The following is a 16,434-nucleotide window of genomic DNA, read 5'->3' as shown; positions in this document are numbered from 1 at the left end:
CACAACTAAGCCAAGATTTAGTTTTTAATGACATCTGTACAATTCTCCTCTTTATTCAACAGAACTTTTAGATTTATTTTATATGTTAATTTCCTTTCACAGCTGGTCACACACACATATATATATAATTCGATAATGTAAAATGAAATTTTAAATCAAGCAAGAAAGAAAGAAAGAAAGAAAGAAAGAAAGAAAGAAAGAAAGAAAGAAGACAAAAAGTAAAATGAAATCCAAAAAGAAAGAAAGCAAAAAAAATCAAGCAAGTAAGCAAGCAAGCGAGAAAGAAAAAGAAACCTGAAAAAAAGAAGTAAAAATCAAAGGACAACAGTAAAGAAAGAAAGAAAGAAAGAAAGAAAGAAAGAAAGAAAGAAAGAAAGAAAGAAAACAAAAAAGACTGAATGCAAGAAAGAAATACAAAGAAGAAAGCAAAAATAAGCAAGTAAGAAAAAAAGTAAAAGAAAGACAAAGAAAAAGGAGAGAAAGAAAATAAAAAGGAAAATTGAAATCAAAAAGAAAGAAAGTAAAAATCAAGCAAGTAAGCAAGAAAGAAATAAAAAAGAAAACAAAAAAGACAGAACACAATAAAGAAAGAAATCTGAAAAAGAAAGCAAAAAATGAAACAGAAAGAAAAAAAAGGAAGAAACCCAAAACGAAAGTAAAAACTCAAGCAAGCAATCAGAAAAAAATTAAAGGCAAGAATAAAAGAACACAAGAAAGGACAAAAGCATGCAAATAGAAAGAAAAAAGAAAGAAAGACAGAAAACTATCACCTTATAATAGATTATAAGAAGAAACTCCAGATGTAAAGCTCAGTGATTTACTCACTCAGGGATTAGTATTAAATAAAGGTACTCACAAACTTGGTTTTCTCAGTGGGCGGAGCCTCTGTGATGGATTTCAGATCCTCAACTGTGATCCGTTGAGTTTCATCAAGGTTCGATCCCGAATACAGAACAACATCTTTAACAAAGATGCTCACCGCTCGCAACATGAATGAAACGAACAGGTGCATGTGGATAAAATTCCTCGTACAATGGAGACGCCTGGGGGAGAGAGAGAGAGAGAGAGAGAGAGAGAGATCTTCAGCTCAATAAGACCAGAGTAACTTCAATCCAATATATATGTAAGGACATGACTGCCTGTCTGTCTATCAGTCTGTCTATATGTTTATTGATCCTTGAATGAGAACGAAACACAGCTGAGCCTTGAGGCTAAATAACAAACAGAGTTTATTCAGCTATAAATCAGTGCAAATCATGGATTAACAGGAAGTGCTAAACAGGAAGTGGTGAACAGGAAGGGGATACCATCAATACGACTGGGTTTGTGCAGCATAAATGGTTCTCTGGAAACTCTACAGTGCCTAGACACAGAAGCTGTGGTGGTAAATTTAGCACACTGAGAAAACTTAAGTCAGTGAACATGCTCAAGGCTTAATTCTGGTGTTTAAAATCCCAGCAGGATTGAGACTCAGCCGCGGGACTTCCGCAGTTTCCTCTGGGCTGTCAATTTAAAAAAAAAGGCATTGAGGACTTGAAGCATCACAATCACACATGAACACATGTCAAACTGAGTGCAGCAAAAACTCTCACATCAAACTGAGAGTATGGAAGAGAGAGTGTATGGCAGGGAGAGAGTATGGCAAGGACAGTATGGAAGGGGGAGTATGGAAGGGAGAGCATATGGTAGGGAGAGAGTACGGCAAGGAGAGTATGGCAGGGAGAGTATGGAAGGGAGAGTATGGAAGGGAGAGAGTATGGAAGGGAGAGTGTGGAAGAGGGAGAGTATGGCAAGGGGAGTATGGAAGGGAGAGTGTGGCAGTGAGAGTATGGCAAGGAGAGTATGGAAGGGAGAGTATGGCAGGGAGAGAGTATGGCAGAAATTGTACAGAAGGGGGAATACAGCAGTGAGAAAGTATGGCAAGGAGAGTATGGGAGAGGGAGAGTATGGCAGAGGGAGAGTATGGCAGGGAGAGAGTACGGCAAGGAGAGCATGGAAGGGAGAGAGTATGGCAAGGGGAGTATGGAAGGGAGAGTATGGCAGTGAGAGAGTATGGCAAGGAGAGCATGGAAAGGAGAGTATGGAAGATAGAGTATGGCAGGAAGAGAGTACGGCAAGGAGATTATAAAAGGGAGAGTATGGCAGGAGAGAGTATGACAGAAATTGTACAGAAGGGGGAATAAAGCAGTGAGAGAGTATGGAAGAGGGAGAGTATGGCAGGGAGAGAGCACGGCAAGGAAAGTATGGAAGGGAGAGAGTATGGCAGGGGGAGAGTATGGCAAGGAGAGTACGGAAGGGAGAGTATGGCAGTGAGAGAGTATGGCAAGGAGAGTATGGAAGGTGGAGCATGGAAGGTAGAGTATGGAAGATAGAGTATGGCAGGAAGAGAGTACGGCAAGGAGATTATGGAAGGGAGAGTATGGCAGGGAGAGAGTACGGCAGAAATTGTACAGAAGGGGAATACAGCAGTGAGAAAGTATGGCAAGGAGCATATGGAAGAGGGAGAGTATGGCAGAGGGAGAGCATGGCAGGGAGAGAGTACGGCAAGGAGAGTATGGAAGGGAGAGAGTATGGCAAGGGGAGTACGGAAGGGAGAGTATGGCAGTGTGAGAGTATGGCAAGGAGAGTATGGAAGGGAGAGCATGGAAGATAGAGTATGGCAGGAAGAGAGTACGGCAAGGAGATTATGGAAGGGAGAGTATGGCAGGAGAGAGTATGGAAGAAATTGTACAGAAGAGGGAATAAAGCAGTGAGAGAGTATGGAAGAGGGAGAGTATGGCAGGGAGAGAGTACGGCAAGGAAAGTATGGAAGGGAGAGAGTATGGCAGGGAGAGAGTATGGCAAGGAGAGTATGGAAGGGAGAGTATGGTGGTGAGAGAGTATGGCAAGGAGAGTATGGAAGGGAGAGTATGACAGGAGAGAGTATGGCAGAAATTTTACAGAAGGGGGAATAAAGCAGTGAGAGAGTATGGAAGGGAGAGTATGGCAGGAAGAGAGTATGGCAAGGAGATTATGGAAGGGAGAGTATGGCAGGAGAGAGTATGGCAGAAATTGTACAGAAGGGGGAATAAAGCAGTGAGAGAGAATGGAAGGGAGAGTATGGAAGGGAGAGAGTATGGCAGGGAGAGAGTATGGCAAGGAGAATATGGAAGTGAGAGTATGGCAGTGAGAGAGTATGGCAAGTAGAGTATGGAAGGGAGAGTATGGAAGCTAGAGTATGGCAGGGAGAGAGTATGGCAAGGAGATTATGGAAGGGAGAGTATGGCAGTGAGAGAGTGTTGCAAGGAGAGTATGGAAGGGAGAGTATGGCGGGGAGAGAGTACGGCAAGGAGATTATGGAAGGGACAGTATGGCAGGGGGAGTATGGCAGGGAGAGAGCATGGCAGAGATTGTACAGAAGGTGCAATACAGCAATGAGAGAGTATGACAAGGAGAGTATGGAAGGGAGAGTATGGAAGAGGGAGAGTATGGCAGGGAGAGAGCATGGCAAGGAGAGTATGGAAGGGAGAGAATATGGCAGAGAGAGTATGGCAAGGACAGTACAGAAGGGAGAGTATGGAAGATAGAGTATGGCAGGGAGAGAGTACGACGAGGAGATTATGGAAGGGAGAGTATGGCAGGGGGAGTATGGCAGGGAGAGAATACGGCAGAGATTGTACAGAAGGGGGAATACAGCAGAGAGAAAGTATGGCAGGGGGAGTATAGCCAAGAGACAGTACGGCAGAGATAGTACAGCCAAAAGAGAGTACAGAAGAGAAAGTAAGGCCGAGAGAGATTACAGAATAGACAGTACAGAAGTGAGAGTATAGCAGGGGGAGTATGTCAGAGTGAGAATACACAGACTCATCTATCTCTGTTTCTCTGTGTCTATCAGCCTTTATCTGTCTGTCTCTCTCTGGTTCTCTGAGACTCTGTCTTTTTCTATCTCTCTCTCTCTGTGTCTCAGGAGTCAGATATTTGAGTTTGTCAGAGATTAAAACCAGAATTCCATAATAAATAAAAGAGAAAATCCTGACTCACCTGAAGTATCCGAGAATAACGATGGCCACCATGAGTGAGCTGAATGAGATGGAGTATCCAATGGTGTAGATGAGGTACAGTCTGTCAAACACTTCCTGTGTGTGTGAACAAAAACAGATTTAATTGTATCTATGCATCTATTTATATCTTGTATATTTAAAAAAATGCATCTGATGTAAATTTGCAACTGACAAACTTTAACTTTGTCCAGATATTATTTGGCCGATGGATTGAGAGTGGTATGGAATATTTTGTGTGTGTGTGTGTGTGTGTGTGTGTGTGGAGTAGTGAGCGTCTGTTAGCATTTAGTGTCTGAGACGAAGCCAAACAACTTCAGTCTGCGGTTCAGAAACTTTTCATTGGTGCAGATGAATTTTTCATTAAATAGCTGTGGGGAGCACACGCACGCACGCACACACACAGGGTTGGAGAAAAAGTTCCAGTAAAAGGAGATAAAGGAGGTGTGGCCCCTGTGATAGTTAGTAAAGTAGATAGTAAAGGAGGAGTGCCTTGTTTTAAATAGTAAAGGAGGTGTGGCCTTTCTGTTACTTAGTAAAGTAGGCATGACCTCTTTTAGTTAGTAAAAGAGGCGTGGCCTTTTTGTTAGAAAGTAAAGGAGGCATGGCTTTTCTTTTAGTAAGTAAAGGAGTAGTGGCCTTAGTGTTAGTTAGTAAAAGAGGTGTGGCCTTTGTGTTAGTTAGTAAAGAGGCGTGGCCTTTGTGTTAGATAGTAAGGGGGGGGTGGCTTTTGTGTTAGTAAAGGAGGTGTTCGTTTTTATGTGTTAGTTATTAAAGAAGGTGTGGCCTCTGTTAGTAAAGGAAGTATTGTCTGTGTGTGTTAGTAAAGGAGGTGTGGCCTCTGTAAAGGAGACGTGGTCTGTGTGTGTTAATAAATTAGGCATGAAGTGTGTTTATTAGCAAAGGATGCCTTTGTGTCTGTTATTTGAAGGGGCATGGCTTATGTTTTTGGAGGTGTGGCGTGAGTTTGCTGCAGAAGTAGGCATGACGTGTGATTGCTATCAAAGAGGATGTGGCTGTGTTGGTTCGTAAAAGAGGCGTGGCCTCTCTGTTTGTCAGTAAAATAGGTGTGGCCTAGCCTGGGAAATCCCATGCTGCTTTGCACAATCGTTCCGATCTGAAAAGACAGCATGGAAACTATGGTCTAAAGGCTCGCCTGAGTTAGGGAGCCAATCAGAGAGTGGGGAGGGGTGGAAAAACGGTGACGCGTACTACTCGACAAACGGAAGCTTGTAGTTTATTTGGGACTGTTTACGGATCACATTTAACATGGCGGCGAGCGATACGAACCAAACTAACCAAACCAGTTTCTCTCATATTTGTCTTGCACAAACGACAGTAATCGTTCGGTGCCATTGTTTTCCTATTTTTGTTTTGCCTTCTCTTTCTCTTTCCTTCTCTTCTTCGCCTCTTCGTCTTCTTCGTCGCTCTAACTACGTCACCGGGTACAACTGCCATGATTGGCCATGGGCTACGTATACGCCAAATGATAGACATTCGCAACGTCCAATAAACGGCCATTGAAAATCGTAAACCACACCTCCCCTACGAGAAATTCAATAGGTGGATTCCAGACCATATTTCACTTGTGATATGGTCTGGTGTTAACCAGACTAGGTGTGGCCTGTGTATCTATTAGAAAGAACCATACATACTAGAGTGTGTGTGTGTGTGTGTGTGTGGTGTGCGTTCATACCCTTTCTTGATTCTGATTGTAGTGTGTGAGGAACTTTGCACACTCGCTGTAATTTGCCCAAGTCTTGTTCTTTGCAGTGATTTCCCAACTTCCATTCACATCACACTTCCTGTAGGCATTGCCTAGATGCACACACACACACACACACACACACACACACACACACACACACACACACACACACACTTTGTGTTAGATTGGCGGCCTTCCCAGGGTGAACCCCACCTTCCACCTGAAGTCAGCTGGGCTTGGCTCCAGCTTCCCCCCAACCCTGTTGGATAAGTAGTGATCAGTAACACACTGACCATGCTGTACATGGTCATTTTCCTCACCACTGCTAATTTCATGCTGTATGTTACGTTGTAGCTTGGTGAGCAGAACCCTTGTTCACAGGACGCAGTCTATGCTGAGGGTAATGTAGCAGAACCTCTAAGTGGCTTACATTTACACTACATTTATATAATTTAGCAAATGCTCTTATTCAGAGCAACTTACAGAAATGCATTGAAATCAAAAACACATCTTCATACTAGATCATCAGATCAAGGACTAAGAGTGCTATCAGTCTAAAACCATGTTGGGGAGGTTAGCAGAGTGCTAAAAACATATGACAATGACACCATTTATAACAAATTGACCATTTACAGTAAGTGTTTGGAGAAGAAGCAGGTCTTTAGTTTTCATGTGAAGACAGATGTTTGGACAGGGTAAGTTCATTCTACCACCTGGGTGCCAGGACATATAAGAGCTTTGATGTACTAATGCATCTAAAAAAATTTGAATATCGTGAAAAAGTTTATTTATTTCATAATTTCATTCAAAAAGGTAAACTTTCGTATATTCTATATTCATTACATGTAAAGTGAAATATTTCAAGCCTTTTTTTGTTTTATTTTTCATGACTATGGCTTATAGCTCATGAAAATCAGAAATCACATCACATCACACATCACATTATCTCTAGCCGCTTTATCCTTCTACAGGGTCGCAGGCAAGCTGGAGCCTATCCCAGCTGACTACGGGCGAAAGGCGGGGTACACCCTGGACAAGTCGCCAGGTCATCACAGGGCCGACACATAGACACAGACAACCATTCACACTCACATTCACACCTACGGTCAATTTAGAGTCACCAGTTAACCTAACCTGCATGTCTTTGGATTGTGGGGGAAACCGGAGCACCCGGAGGAAACCCACACGGACACGGGGAGAACATGCAAACTCCGCACAGAAAGGCCCTCGCCGGCCCCGGGGCTCGAACCCAGGACCTTCTTGCTGTGAGGCGACAGCGCTAACCACTACACCACCGTGCCGCCAAAATCAGAAATCCGGGATCTCAAATTATTAGAATATTTCCTAGGATCAATCAAAAAAGGATTTACAATACAGAAACGTCTAATTTCTGAAAAGTTTGTTCATTTATACACTCAGTACTTGGTTGGGGCTCCTTTACTATGAATTACTGCATCAATGGGGCATGGCATGGAGACGATCAGCCTGTGGCACTGCCGAGGTGTTACTGAAACCCAGGTTGCTTTGACCACGGCCTTCAGCTCGTCTGCATTTTAGGGTCAGGTGTTTCTCATCTTCCTCTTGACAATACCCCATAGATTCTCTCTGGGGTTCAAGTCAGGCAAGTTGGCTGGCCAATCAAGCACAGTAACATCATGGTCAGCAAACCATTTGATAGATGTTTTGGCACTGTGGGCAGGTGCTAAGTCCTGCTGGAAAAGGAAATTGGCATCTCCATAAAGCTGGTCAGTAGATGGAAGCACGAAGTGCTCTAAAATCTCCTGGCAGATGCTGAGTTGACTTTGGACTTGATAAAACACAGGGGACCAACACCAGCAGATGACATGACACCCCAAATCATCACAGACTGTGGAAACTTCACACTGGACTTCAAACACCTTGGATTCTGTACCTCTCCACTCTTCCTCCAGACTCTAGGACCTTGATTTCCAAATTAAATGCAAATTTTACTTTCATCTAAAAAGAGGACTTTGGACCACTGAGCAACAGTCCAGTTCTTTCCTTAGCCCATGTAAGATGCTTCTGACATTGTCTCTGGTTCAGGAGTGGCTTGATATTAGGAATGCAACAGTTGTAGCCCCTTTCCTGAAGACGTCTGTGCATGGTGGCTCTTGATGCACTGACACCAGCCTCAGTCCACTGCTTGTGAAGCTCTGTCAAGTTCCTGAATTGACTTTTCTTGACAATCCTCTCAAGGCTACAGTCATCCCTGTTGCTTGTGCACCTTTTCCAGCCAGCCTTTTCAGTAATGACTTTCTGTGGTTTACCCTCCTTGTGGAGGGTGTCGATGATCGTCTTCTGGACAACTGTCAAATCAGCAGTTTTCCCCATGATTGTGGTTGTGTGTACTGAACTAGACCGAGAGATAGACAGTATTTACACTGTTTTAGTCAAACCTGAAATGAAACACAATAATATTTTGAGATTTTTTTTTGTGCTATTAGCCATAATTATCAAAATTAAAATAGAAAAATGCTTGAAACATTTTAATTTACATGTAATGAGTCTAGAATATATAAAATTTTCACTTTCTTAAATGACTGAGAGAAAATATTGAACTTTTTCACAATATTCTAATTGTTTGAGATGCACTAATATATCCTCCTTGTACCCTGAGAAATGGTGGGTCCAGCTGAGCAGTGCTCAAGGCTCAGAGGGAGTGCAGTGCAGTATGGGGTGTGATAAGTGCTTTCAGGTAGGTGGGAAAGGGTTCAATTTTGACAACAGCTACAGGAAGCCAGTGGAGGGATTGTAGCAATAGGATGGTGTGGCTGGACTCTGGGACATTGAAAACAAGTTGTGCAGCTGCATTCTGGATCAGTTGCAGAGGTTTGATGGTATGGAGAGGCAGACCAGCCAGGAGCAAGCTACAGTAGTCCAGTCTCAAAATGACAAGGGATTGAACAAGCACCTGGGTGACCACTGTGAACAGAAAAGGCCAGCTCCTACTGATGTTGGAAATCAAAAACCTGCATGAGGGCAGTCAGTTTAGTGATGTGAAGTGAGAAGGATAGGTGGTTTTCCATGGGTATTCCAAGGTTGCATGCAGTTACAGACAGTGAGATCTGAGAGTTAGGAGATCAAAGAGATATCACAAGATCTTGACATGTGGATACATCTCCAGGAATGAACAGCAGCTTAGTCTTGGTGGGATTTAGTCTCAGCTGATTATGTGTAATCCATGACAATATGCCTGCCAAACATGCTGGGATCTGTGCAGAAACATGAGAAAGGAAAGGTGAGGGTGAGTTGAGTGAGGATGTGTGAGGATATGTGAGCATAGAACCTCACAGAAAGAGCAGGTATAATGGATATGATCTCACTGAGAGTGGGCGTATAGGATGCAAGCTCACAGAAAGTGGGTATAGTGGATATGATCTCACTGAGCAAGTGGGTGTAGAGGATGCTGCCAGATGGAGCATTGGGTGGCAATAATAATAATAATAATAATAATAATAATAATAATAATAATAATACATTTTATTTAAAGGCGCCTTTCTAGCACCCAAGGACACTGTACAAAAATGAAAGACAAACCATAAAATACACATTAAAATTACAAAAAGAAAAAAACATTAAAACAAGTTACAATTCAAAATTAAAAATTTGACAGTGCAGTGATTAAAGTTGAAAAGCAAGTTTGAGCAGGTGTGTTTTGAGTGAGGATTTGAAATGTGGAAGGGAGTTTATATTTCTAAGTTCGGGAGGTAATGAGTTCCAAAGCTGGGGAGCAGAGCGTCTGAAAGCTCTGCTCCCCATGGTGGTGAGACGGGAGGAGGGGACAGTCAAGTGGATGGAAGAAGATCTGAGGGAACGAGAAGGAGTGGCAACGTGGAGGAGATCGGACAGATATGGGGGAGCGAGATTGTGGATGGCCTTGAAAGTTAACAGAAGAGTTTTGAATTCAATTCGAAACCTGACTGGGAGCCAGTGGAGCTGCTGCAGGATGGGCGTGATGTGGTGGATGGAGGGGGTTCTGGTGATGATGCGGGCAGCTGAATTCTGGACCAGTTGGATCTTGTGGACAGATTTGTGAGGGAGACCAGAGAGGAGGGAGTTGCAGTAATCCAGATGAGAAGTGACGAGGCTGTGGACAAGAATAGCAGTGGCATGGGGAGTAAGGGAGGGGTGGAGATGGTTGATATTGCGTAAATGGAAATACGCAGACCGGGTAATGTTATTAATGTGGGATTGGAAGGAAAGAGTGCTGTCGAGGATGACACCCAGACTCTTAACCTGTGGGGAGGGGGAAACGGAGCAATTGTCAATATAAAGAGAGAAACTGTCAATTTTGGATAGTGACGATTTGGTGCCAATGAGGAGAACCTCAGTTTTGTCACTGTTTAGTTTGAGGAAGTTGGAGGAGAACCAGGTTTTTATTTCTGCTAGGCAGTCAGTAAGGGAGGAGAGTGGGAGGTTGGAAGTGGGTTTACTGGAGAGGTAGAGCTGGGTGTCATCCACATAGCAGTGGAAACCAGTGTTGTATAGTAATGAAGTAAAAATACTTCACTACTGTACTTAAGTACATTTTGGGAGATTTTGTACTTTACTTGAGTTTTCAAATTTTTGAGAACTTTCACTTTTACTTCACTATATTTTTTAACTTAATTGCATACTTTTACTCCGATACATTTTCAAAGAGCTGTTTAGTTACTCGTTACAAAAAAAGAAAGGAAAAAAAACGTGTTTTAACCCCACTGACTGCAACGAAGTCAGGATGTGCCTGGGCTTGTTCACCACTTGCGCATGACAACCAATAGGCTACACCTGATGGCTTCACGCAATAAGCAGAAAGCTAGCTTCGCAATCAACAGCCCTGATGGAAGAGGAGACGGAGACAGCAGCTACTTCGGCTACAAATGAAGAGGAACCTGATGATGAGCACCCCTGGCCGTATTTGAACACAATGTTCTCTTACGTTGATGTGAAGGATTCGTCCTATCGAATGAAGTGCCTCTTATGCCTTCCAAAAAACGTGGAAATTCTATCTTATAGAAACTCTCCGTCCAATCTAAAGAAACACATCGAGGTAAGTTCTAGGTTTATGAAATTGTTACAGTATATTCCCATTTCAGCAACCATAGAATGAATATTCTAGACACAATTGTGAAACCTTGAGCATTCCTGTACAAACGAACTTTGTTCTTCGGTTCCACGTGGTTTTGGCATTTGTTGGCTGTAGCAGGCTACCTAGCTGTGAGCCTTTTCGGCTCAAGGAAAGGCATAGCTGTAAGTGTAAGGAAGACGAACAGGGAAAACTAGCATACAAGTTCAAAATGAAAAAAAAACATTAACACAATTGAAACGAGCTTTGTGTGTGCTTCTGCTATCTAAGTAACAAAGCAAGGGTTAGCAAAGCTTGCAATTCTGTCTTGGTGAACTGCTACACTGTCGAATTTCAGTGCTAGCTGGTGCGATGCCCATGGTGACATAACCTACAGTTTGGTTTTGAATATTTGACATTCAAATACATTTAAGCTGTGATGTAAATCACAGATTCTTCAAACAATTTTTACTGTCTTCATAATCCAGACTATACTGCAAGACAGTAAATCTGTTGGTGCTATGTTAAATGTTAAGATTTAGTTTATAAAGTGCAATAACGGTAGCAGCTCTTTTTTGTTTTATATTTTGTCTTGATGGTGTGATGTACGCCTCATTTTCAGTACTATTTTATTTTTCAAAAAAAGGTTTCAAACTATGGTCACCCTCTTCAGATGCCAGATAAGCTTCAGTTTTCTCCAAATTACTTTTTTCTTTTGATTATTATGACAGCAATCGGTCGTGTATGCACCTCCATAGTTTATAAAGTGCAATAACAGTAGCAGCTTTTTTAATGTTTTTTTTTCTTAATGGTGTGATGTATGCCTAATTTTCAGTACTTTCTCTTAGTTTAAAAAACAAAGGAAAAAAATTAGAAAAAAGTGTCAAAACTGTGGTCTCCATCTTCAGATGCCAGATAGGCAGCTTCATTTTTCTCCCAATTTATTTTTTTCTTGTTTATAATGGTTGTGTGTGCACCTCTATTTTCAGCAGTGTAATTGCTTGTCATGAACCATTGGTGACAAATTACCTTCAGTTTACCAAAATATTAAAAATATTACAAATTCAGATTGCCTTTGCTTGTTTACTTTTACGTGTACTTTTAATTACATTACTTGAGTACATTTATTTTTGCATTACTTGTCATACTTAAGTGCAAGAAATGTCAGATACTTTAAGACTTTAACTCAAGTAACATTTCAGTCAGTGACTTTGACTTTTACCAAAGTCATTTTTTGGAAGGGTACCAATACTTTTACTTGAGTGTGATTTCCCAGTACTTTATACAACACTGGTAGGGAGTCTGGGGGTTGGCTGAAGTTCTTGAGCAGTGGAAACAGTGATTTGGTGTTACCTTTTGTAGAACAGATTATACCAGAGAAATAGTTGGATTTGGCTTGAGCAATACAGTCCTTGTAATGAAGTGCATGATTGTTGTACATGTCTTCATGAACAGATAGTCCAGTTTTCTTGTAAAGTCGTTCAAGTTGTCGGCCTTTGGCTTTCATGAGCCGAAGTTCAGGTGTAAACCAGGGAGCAGAACGGGAGAAGGAGACAGACCTGGTTTTTAGTGGAGCAAGGGAATTAAGGATGGTGTGAAGGCCAGTGTTGTACTGTGAGACCAGCTCTTCCGGGGTGGTTAAATTGTGAATGTCCAAGAGGGAGTCAATACTAGAGGAGAGAGAATTCAAGTAGATATCCTTTATATTACGGAAAGAAATAAGACGAGGAAGCTTAGTAGTGGAGAGAGAGAGTTTGGTATTAAATGAGAGGAGGAAGTGGTCATTTATAGGGAGTTCATCTGCTGTACAGTCAAGGGGGGGGGGAGATACCAGAGCAACAAATTAAGTCCAAGATGTGACCTTTAGAGTGAGTGGGAACATTGGTTTGCTGCTGAAAACCGAAACTCTCAAGGCAGGATGAAAAGTCTCTGGTAAGAGTGTTGTTGATATTGTCCATGTGGATGTTGAAATCTCCCAACAGAATAATGTTTGGTGAGAGAGTGGAGAGGTGTGTCAGCAGAGCAGCAAAATCATTTAAAAAGTTATTGTTTGGTTTGGGGGGGGTAGACAATTGCAATGATGGTGTGAGTAGATCCAGACAGTTGACATACAGTAAATTCAAAGGAGCTGAAGGCAGGTAGAGACACTGGCGAGACTTTCTATTTATCACGGTAAATTATCGCGAGACCTCCTCCCCGGCCGGAGCCACGAGGTTGACAGATGTAAACAAACCCCGGAGGAGTTGATTCATTGAGTTGGGAAAAGTCATTAGGTTGTTGCCATGTCTCGGTTAAACAGAGAAAGTCAAACTTACGGTCAATGAGGAGATCCTGGATGAGAGACCCTTTGCTCATAAGGGAGCGGATGTTGAGTAGACCAAAGTTGACAGTGGTGTTGTCGCCTATGACAGCAGTGTTAGCCAACCGAGCTGGGCTGGCTAGCACACTGTGGTCAACAACTCGACCGGTGTTTTGTGGAGGGCGACGAGAGATGGACCAGATGGATTTTATTGTAGTCGAGGTGTCTTGATGAAGGCTCCAGCGGGATCCACGGTGAATGTATCTCCAGCGAGGCTGGGAGGCGATGTCCAGTGTGATGTACAAGTGTTTTTTTTTTTTTAAATTATTTATTCAGTTATTTATTTCCAGTGCAATATGTAAATACCCTGTGTTTGGATGTTAAGAGCATTTCTATATTTTATTGGGGTGATTTTCTGTTATTCTATGATTACTTGTGCATGATGGACATTTCTGATAATCATTATGTTACACCCCACTTGATTTTGCTCTTGGATAAAGTTCATGAGGGAGACATTCCAGCGAGCTGCAGGTGCCACGCGGTGCCTGGCTGATGTCAATTAAAAGTTCACGTGAACAACTTCAGGCGGAGATGTTGTGGCGACACACTCTCGGATGCGCTCGACACAGCTGGACAGCTCTCGGTGCCCTCGCTTCAGAGACTCTGGTCTATTTTGGATATTTTTCCCTCGTGTTGGATTATGCTTTTTGGACTTTTCCCTTCACGGATGCCTCGGGAAACACCACTGCTACTTCGGAGGACATTTAAAGACTGTGAACAGTTCAACGGTCGGGGCAATGGGACCTGCACTCTGGTCTATTCTGGATATTTTTTCCCTCGCGGTGGATTATGCTTTTCCGACTTTTCCCTTCACGGATGCCTCTGGAAACACCACTGCTACCTCGGAGGACATTTAAAGACTGTGAACAGTTCGATGGTCGGGGCAATAGGACCTGCTGACCGGCGCTTGCCTAACGCGAGGCATAAAGGGACTGTGAGATAACAAATTCTGTGTCCTTTATATTTTATGTTATGAATATGTCTGTATTTTGATGTGGTTTGAAAAGGGAACCTTTTGTTTTGTGACCTAGGCCTAGGGTTTTATGTGTGTAACGTGTTGGGGTTTTGTTTGAACATGTTTCACTTCTGATTAATGGTAAAACTTTTCTATAACCGAATTCGGTGTTGTTTTTTTTTTGATAACCTCTCACGTAACACCGGATGAAGGTGAAGTAAAGCCGGCGGAGGCGCAGACAGGTGGAAATGTAGCCAGAGAAGCTCCGCAGGTGAGTACTGGAGCAAACCAGTCGCGGGTTGGTGGACCAGCAACAGGAGAGGCCAGATAATCATGGACCAGATATATATTATATCGGACCACATTGTGCACAGGGACCCAGTCCCTTGGACGCCAGGGCAAGCAGAGCCAGGTGAGGCTGGATATGACAGGACAGGCAAGCTAACAAGTCGCACGCAGCACAGATCCATATGGGAGAGTCAGCTCAATTGTCAATCCGGCTATGTGGGATGAAACTCCCATATGAGAACCTTACATAGTTCATCGGTCCAAATAATATTAAAACCCTTAAAATCACTTTATAAGTGGTTAGAAGTTGCCGGTGAGCAGTGGCAGCCAGTTGCGCCAGCGTTCACTCAGCCGGAACCGAAAGTCAGTGTCTAACCCATTAGACGTTCAATGTCTTCCAGCTGGCTTGGGTTCAAACCACACTTTTTCATAGTCATCTTCAGTTGGTCTTTGTAACATTTTTTCTGGCCCCCTGCCAGGCGGCGGCCAACATGTAGCTGGCCATACAGCACCTTGCGAGGTAGGCATTCCTTCGACATCCTGATGACGTGACCGACCCAGCGAAGATGGGGCTGGGTGATGATGGCCTCCATACTGACACAGTTGGTCTTGTGGAGGATTTCAGTATAGGGCACTCAGTCACTCCAGGTTATTCCCAGGATGCATTGGAGGTATCTGATATGGAAAGCCTCAAGCATCTTGAGGTGGCGACTGTACAGGGTCCACGCCTCACAGGTGTAGAGGAGAGTTGTGATGATGACTGCCAGATAGACTGATATTTTGGTGTGGAGTTTGAGGTCTTTATTTTGGAAGACCCTTTTTCTAAGTCTGCCAAAGGAAGATGATGCATGTTTAATCCAGTTTTGTATCTCTCTGTCGATGCTGGAGTCGTCAGAGATGAAACTGCCCAGGTGTTTGAAGGATTCCGCTACTGTAAGTGGTTTGTCAGAGATAGTGAAGGTTGGTGAGTGGAGTGGAGGAGTAGAGGCCCATTGGCATATTACTTCAGTCTTGGCCACGTTTATGGAAAGCCCCATCCTGCCATACGCCTTTGCAGCAGCTGCAAGGGTGACTTGCATTGCTTCTGGCGTATGGGCCACGACTACACAGTCATTGGCATACTGTAGCTCGATGTGCTCAGATGCTGTTTTTGTGGCTGCTTGGAGCCTTTGGATGTTAAACAGATTCCCGTCAAGTCTGAAGTCCAAAGTAATTCCGCTGTCTTTCTCGATGTCCTTGTGGCGCAGTAGTGTCACACACAGGAGGAAAATGTTAAAAAGAACTGGAGCAAGGATGCACCCCTGACTTATGCCAGTGAACACCCTGAATGGCTCGGATTCCTGACCTCTGATGGTCACACGTGCCATCATGCCTTCATGAAACTGCTGGAGGATGTTAACAAACCTTTGTGGGCAGCCAAACTTCAGAAGGATTTTCCATAGGATCTCCCTGTTAACTGTGTCGAAGGCCTTTGACAGGCCAATGAAGAGGTCTCAATGTTGCTCCCTACACTTCTCCTGGAGTTGCTGTGCTGTGAATACCATGTCCACAGTACTCCTGTTTCTCCTGAATCCACACTGAGACTCAGGCAGCAGCTCCTCTGAGATGTTTTTCACCAGCCTCCGTAGCATAACTTTGGCCAGGACTTTTCCAGCAGCAGCCAGGAGTGATATGCCACGGCTGTTGCCACAGAGGGACTTGTCTCCTTTGCCTTTGTATATGGGGATGATGTTAGCATCCTTCCACTGCTGGGGGACGGTTTCAGTCTTCCATACATGTGAGATAAAGAGGAAAAGTGCATGGGTGCAGAGGTAGCCTCCCTGTCTGAAGATCTCTGCAGGGATGTTGTCAGGGCCAGGGGTCTTTTTGTTCTTTAGCGACCTTACTGCACGATGAACTTCTTCAAGGGTTGGTAGATGGTCAAGGTCTTGGATGGTGGGGCGGACAGGTAGTTCATCCAGGACTGAGGGATTTGCTGGGAAGGGCTGGTTCAGCAGAGCTTGAAAGTGCTCTGCCCACCTT

The 16,434-nt window shown here is 43.5% G+C and overlaps 1 protein-coding gene across 1 annotated transcript in view; it reads right to left on the bottom strand.

Moving 5' to 3' along the window:
• Window positions 1–16,434, bottom strand: part of pth1r (parathyroid hormone 1 receptor) — a 67,748-nt gene that overhangs the window by 17,856 nt on the left and 33,458 nt on the right. The window contains exons 7-9 of the mRNA XM_060920794.1: window positions 5,734–5,855; window positions 4,021–4,115; window positions 857–1,043 (exon numbers count right to left, since the gene is read on the bottom strand). Of these exons, the coding sequence (XP_060776777.1) occupies window positions 857–1,043; window positions 4,021–4,115; window positions 5,734–5,855 (404 nt within the window). The remainder of the gene's footprint in view (window positions 1–856; window positions 1,044–4,020; window positions 4,116–5,733; window positions 5,856–16,434) is intronic.

This window comes from Neoarius graeffei, chromosome 1 (assembly GCF_027579695.1).
Source record: "Neoarius graeffei isolate fNeoGra1 chromosome 1, fNeoGra1.pri, whole genome shotgun sequence".
NCBI classification, from domain to species: Eukaryota; Metazoa; Chordata; class Actinopteri; order Siluriformes; family Ariidae; genus Neoarius; species Neoarius graeffei.
The sequence above is the reverse complement of the archived record's forward strand: the minus strand, read 5'-3'. Positions and strand labels throughout refer to the sequence as shown.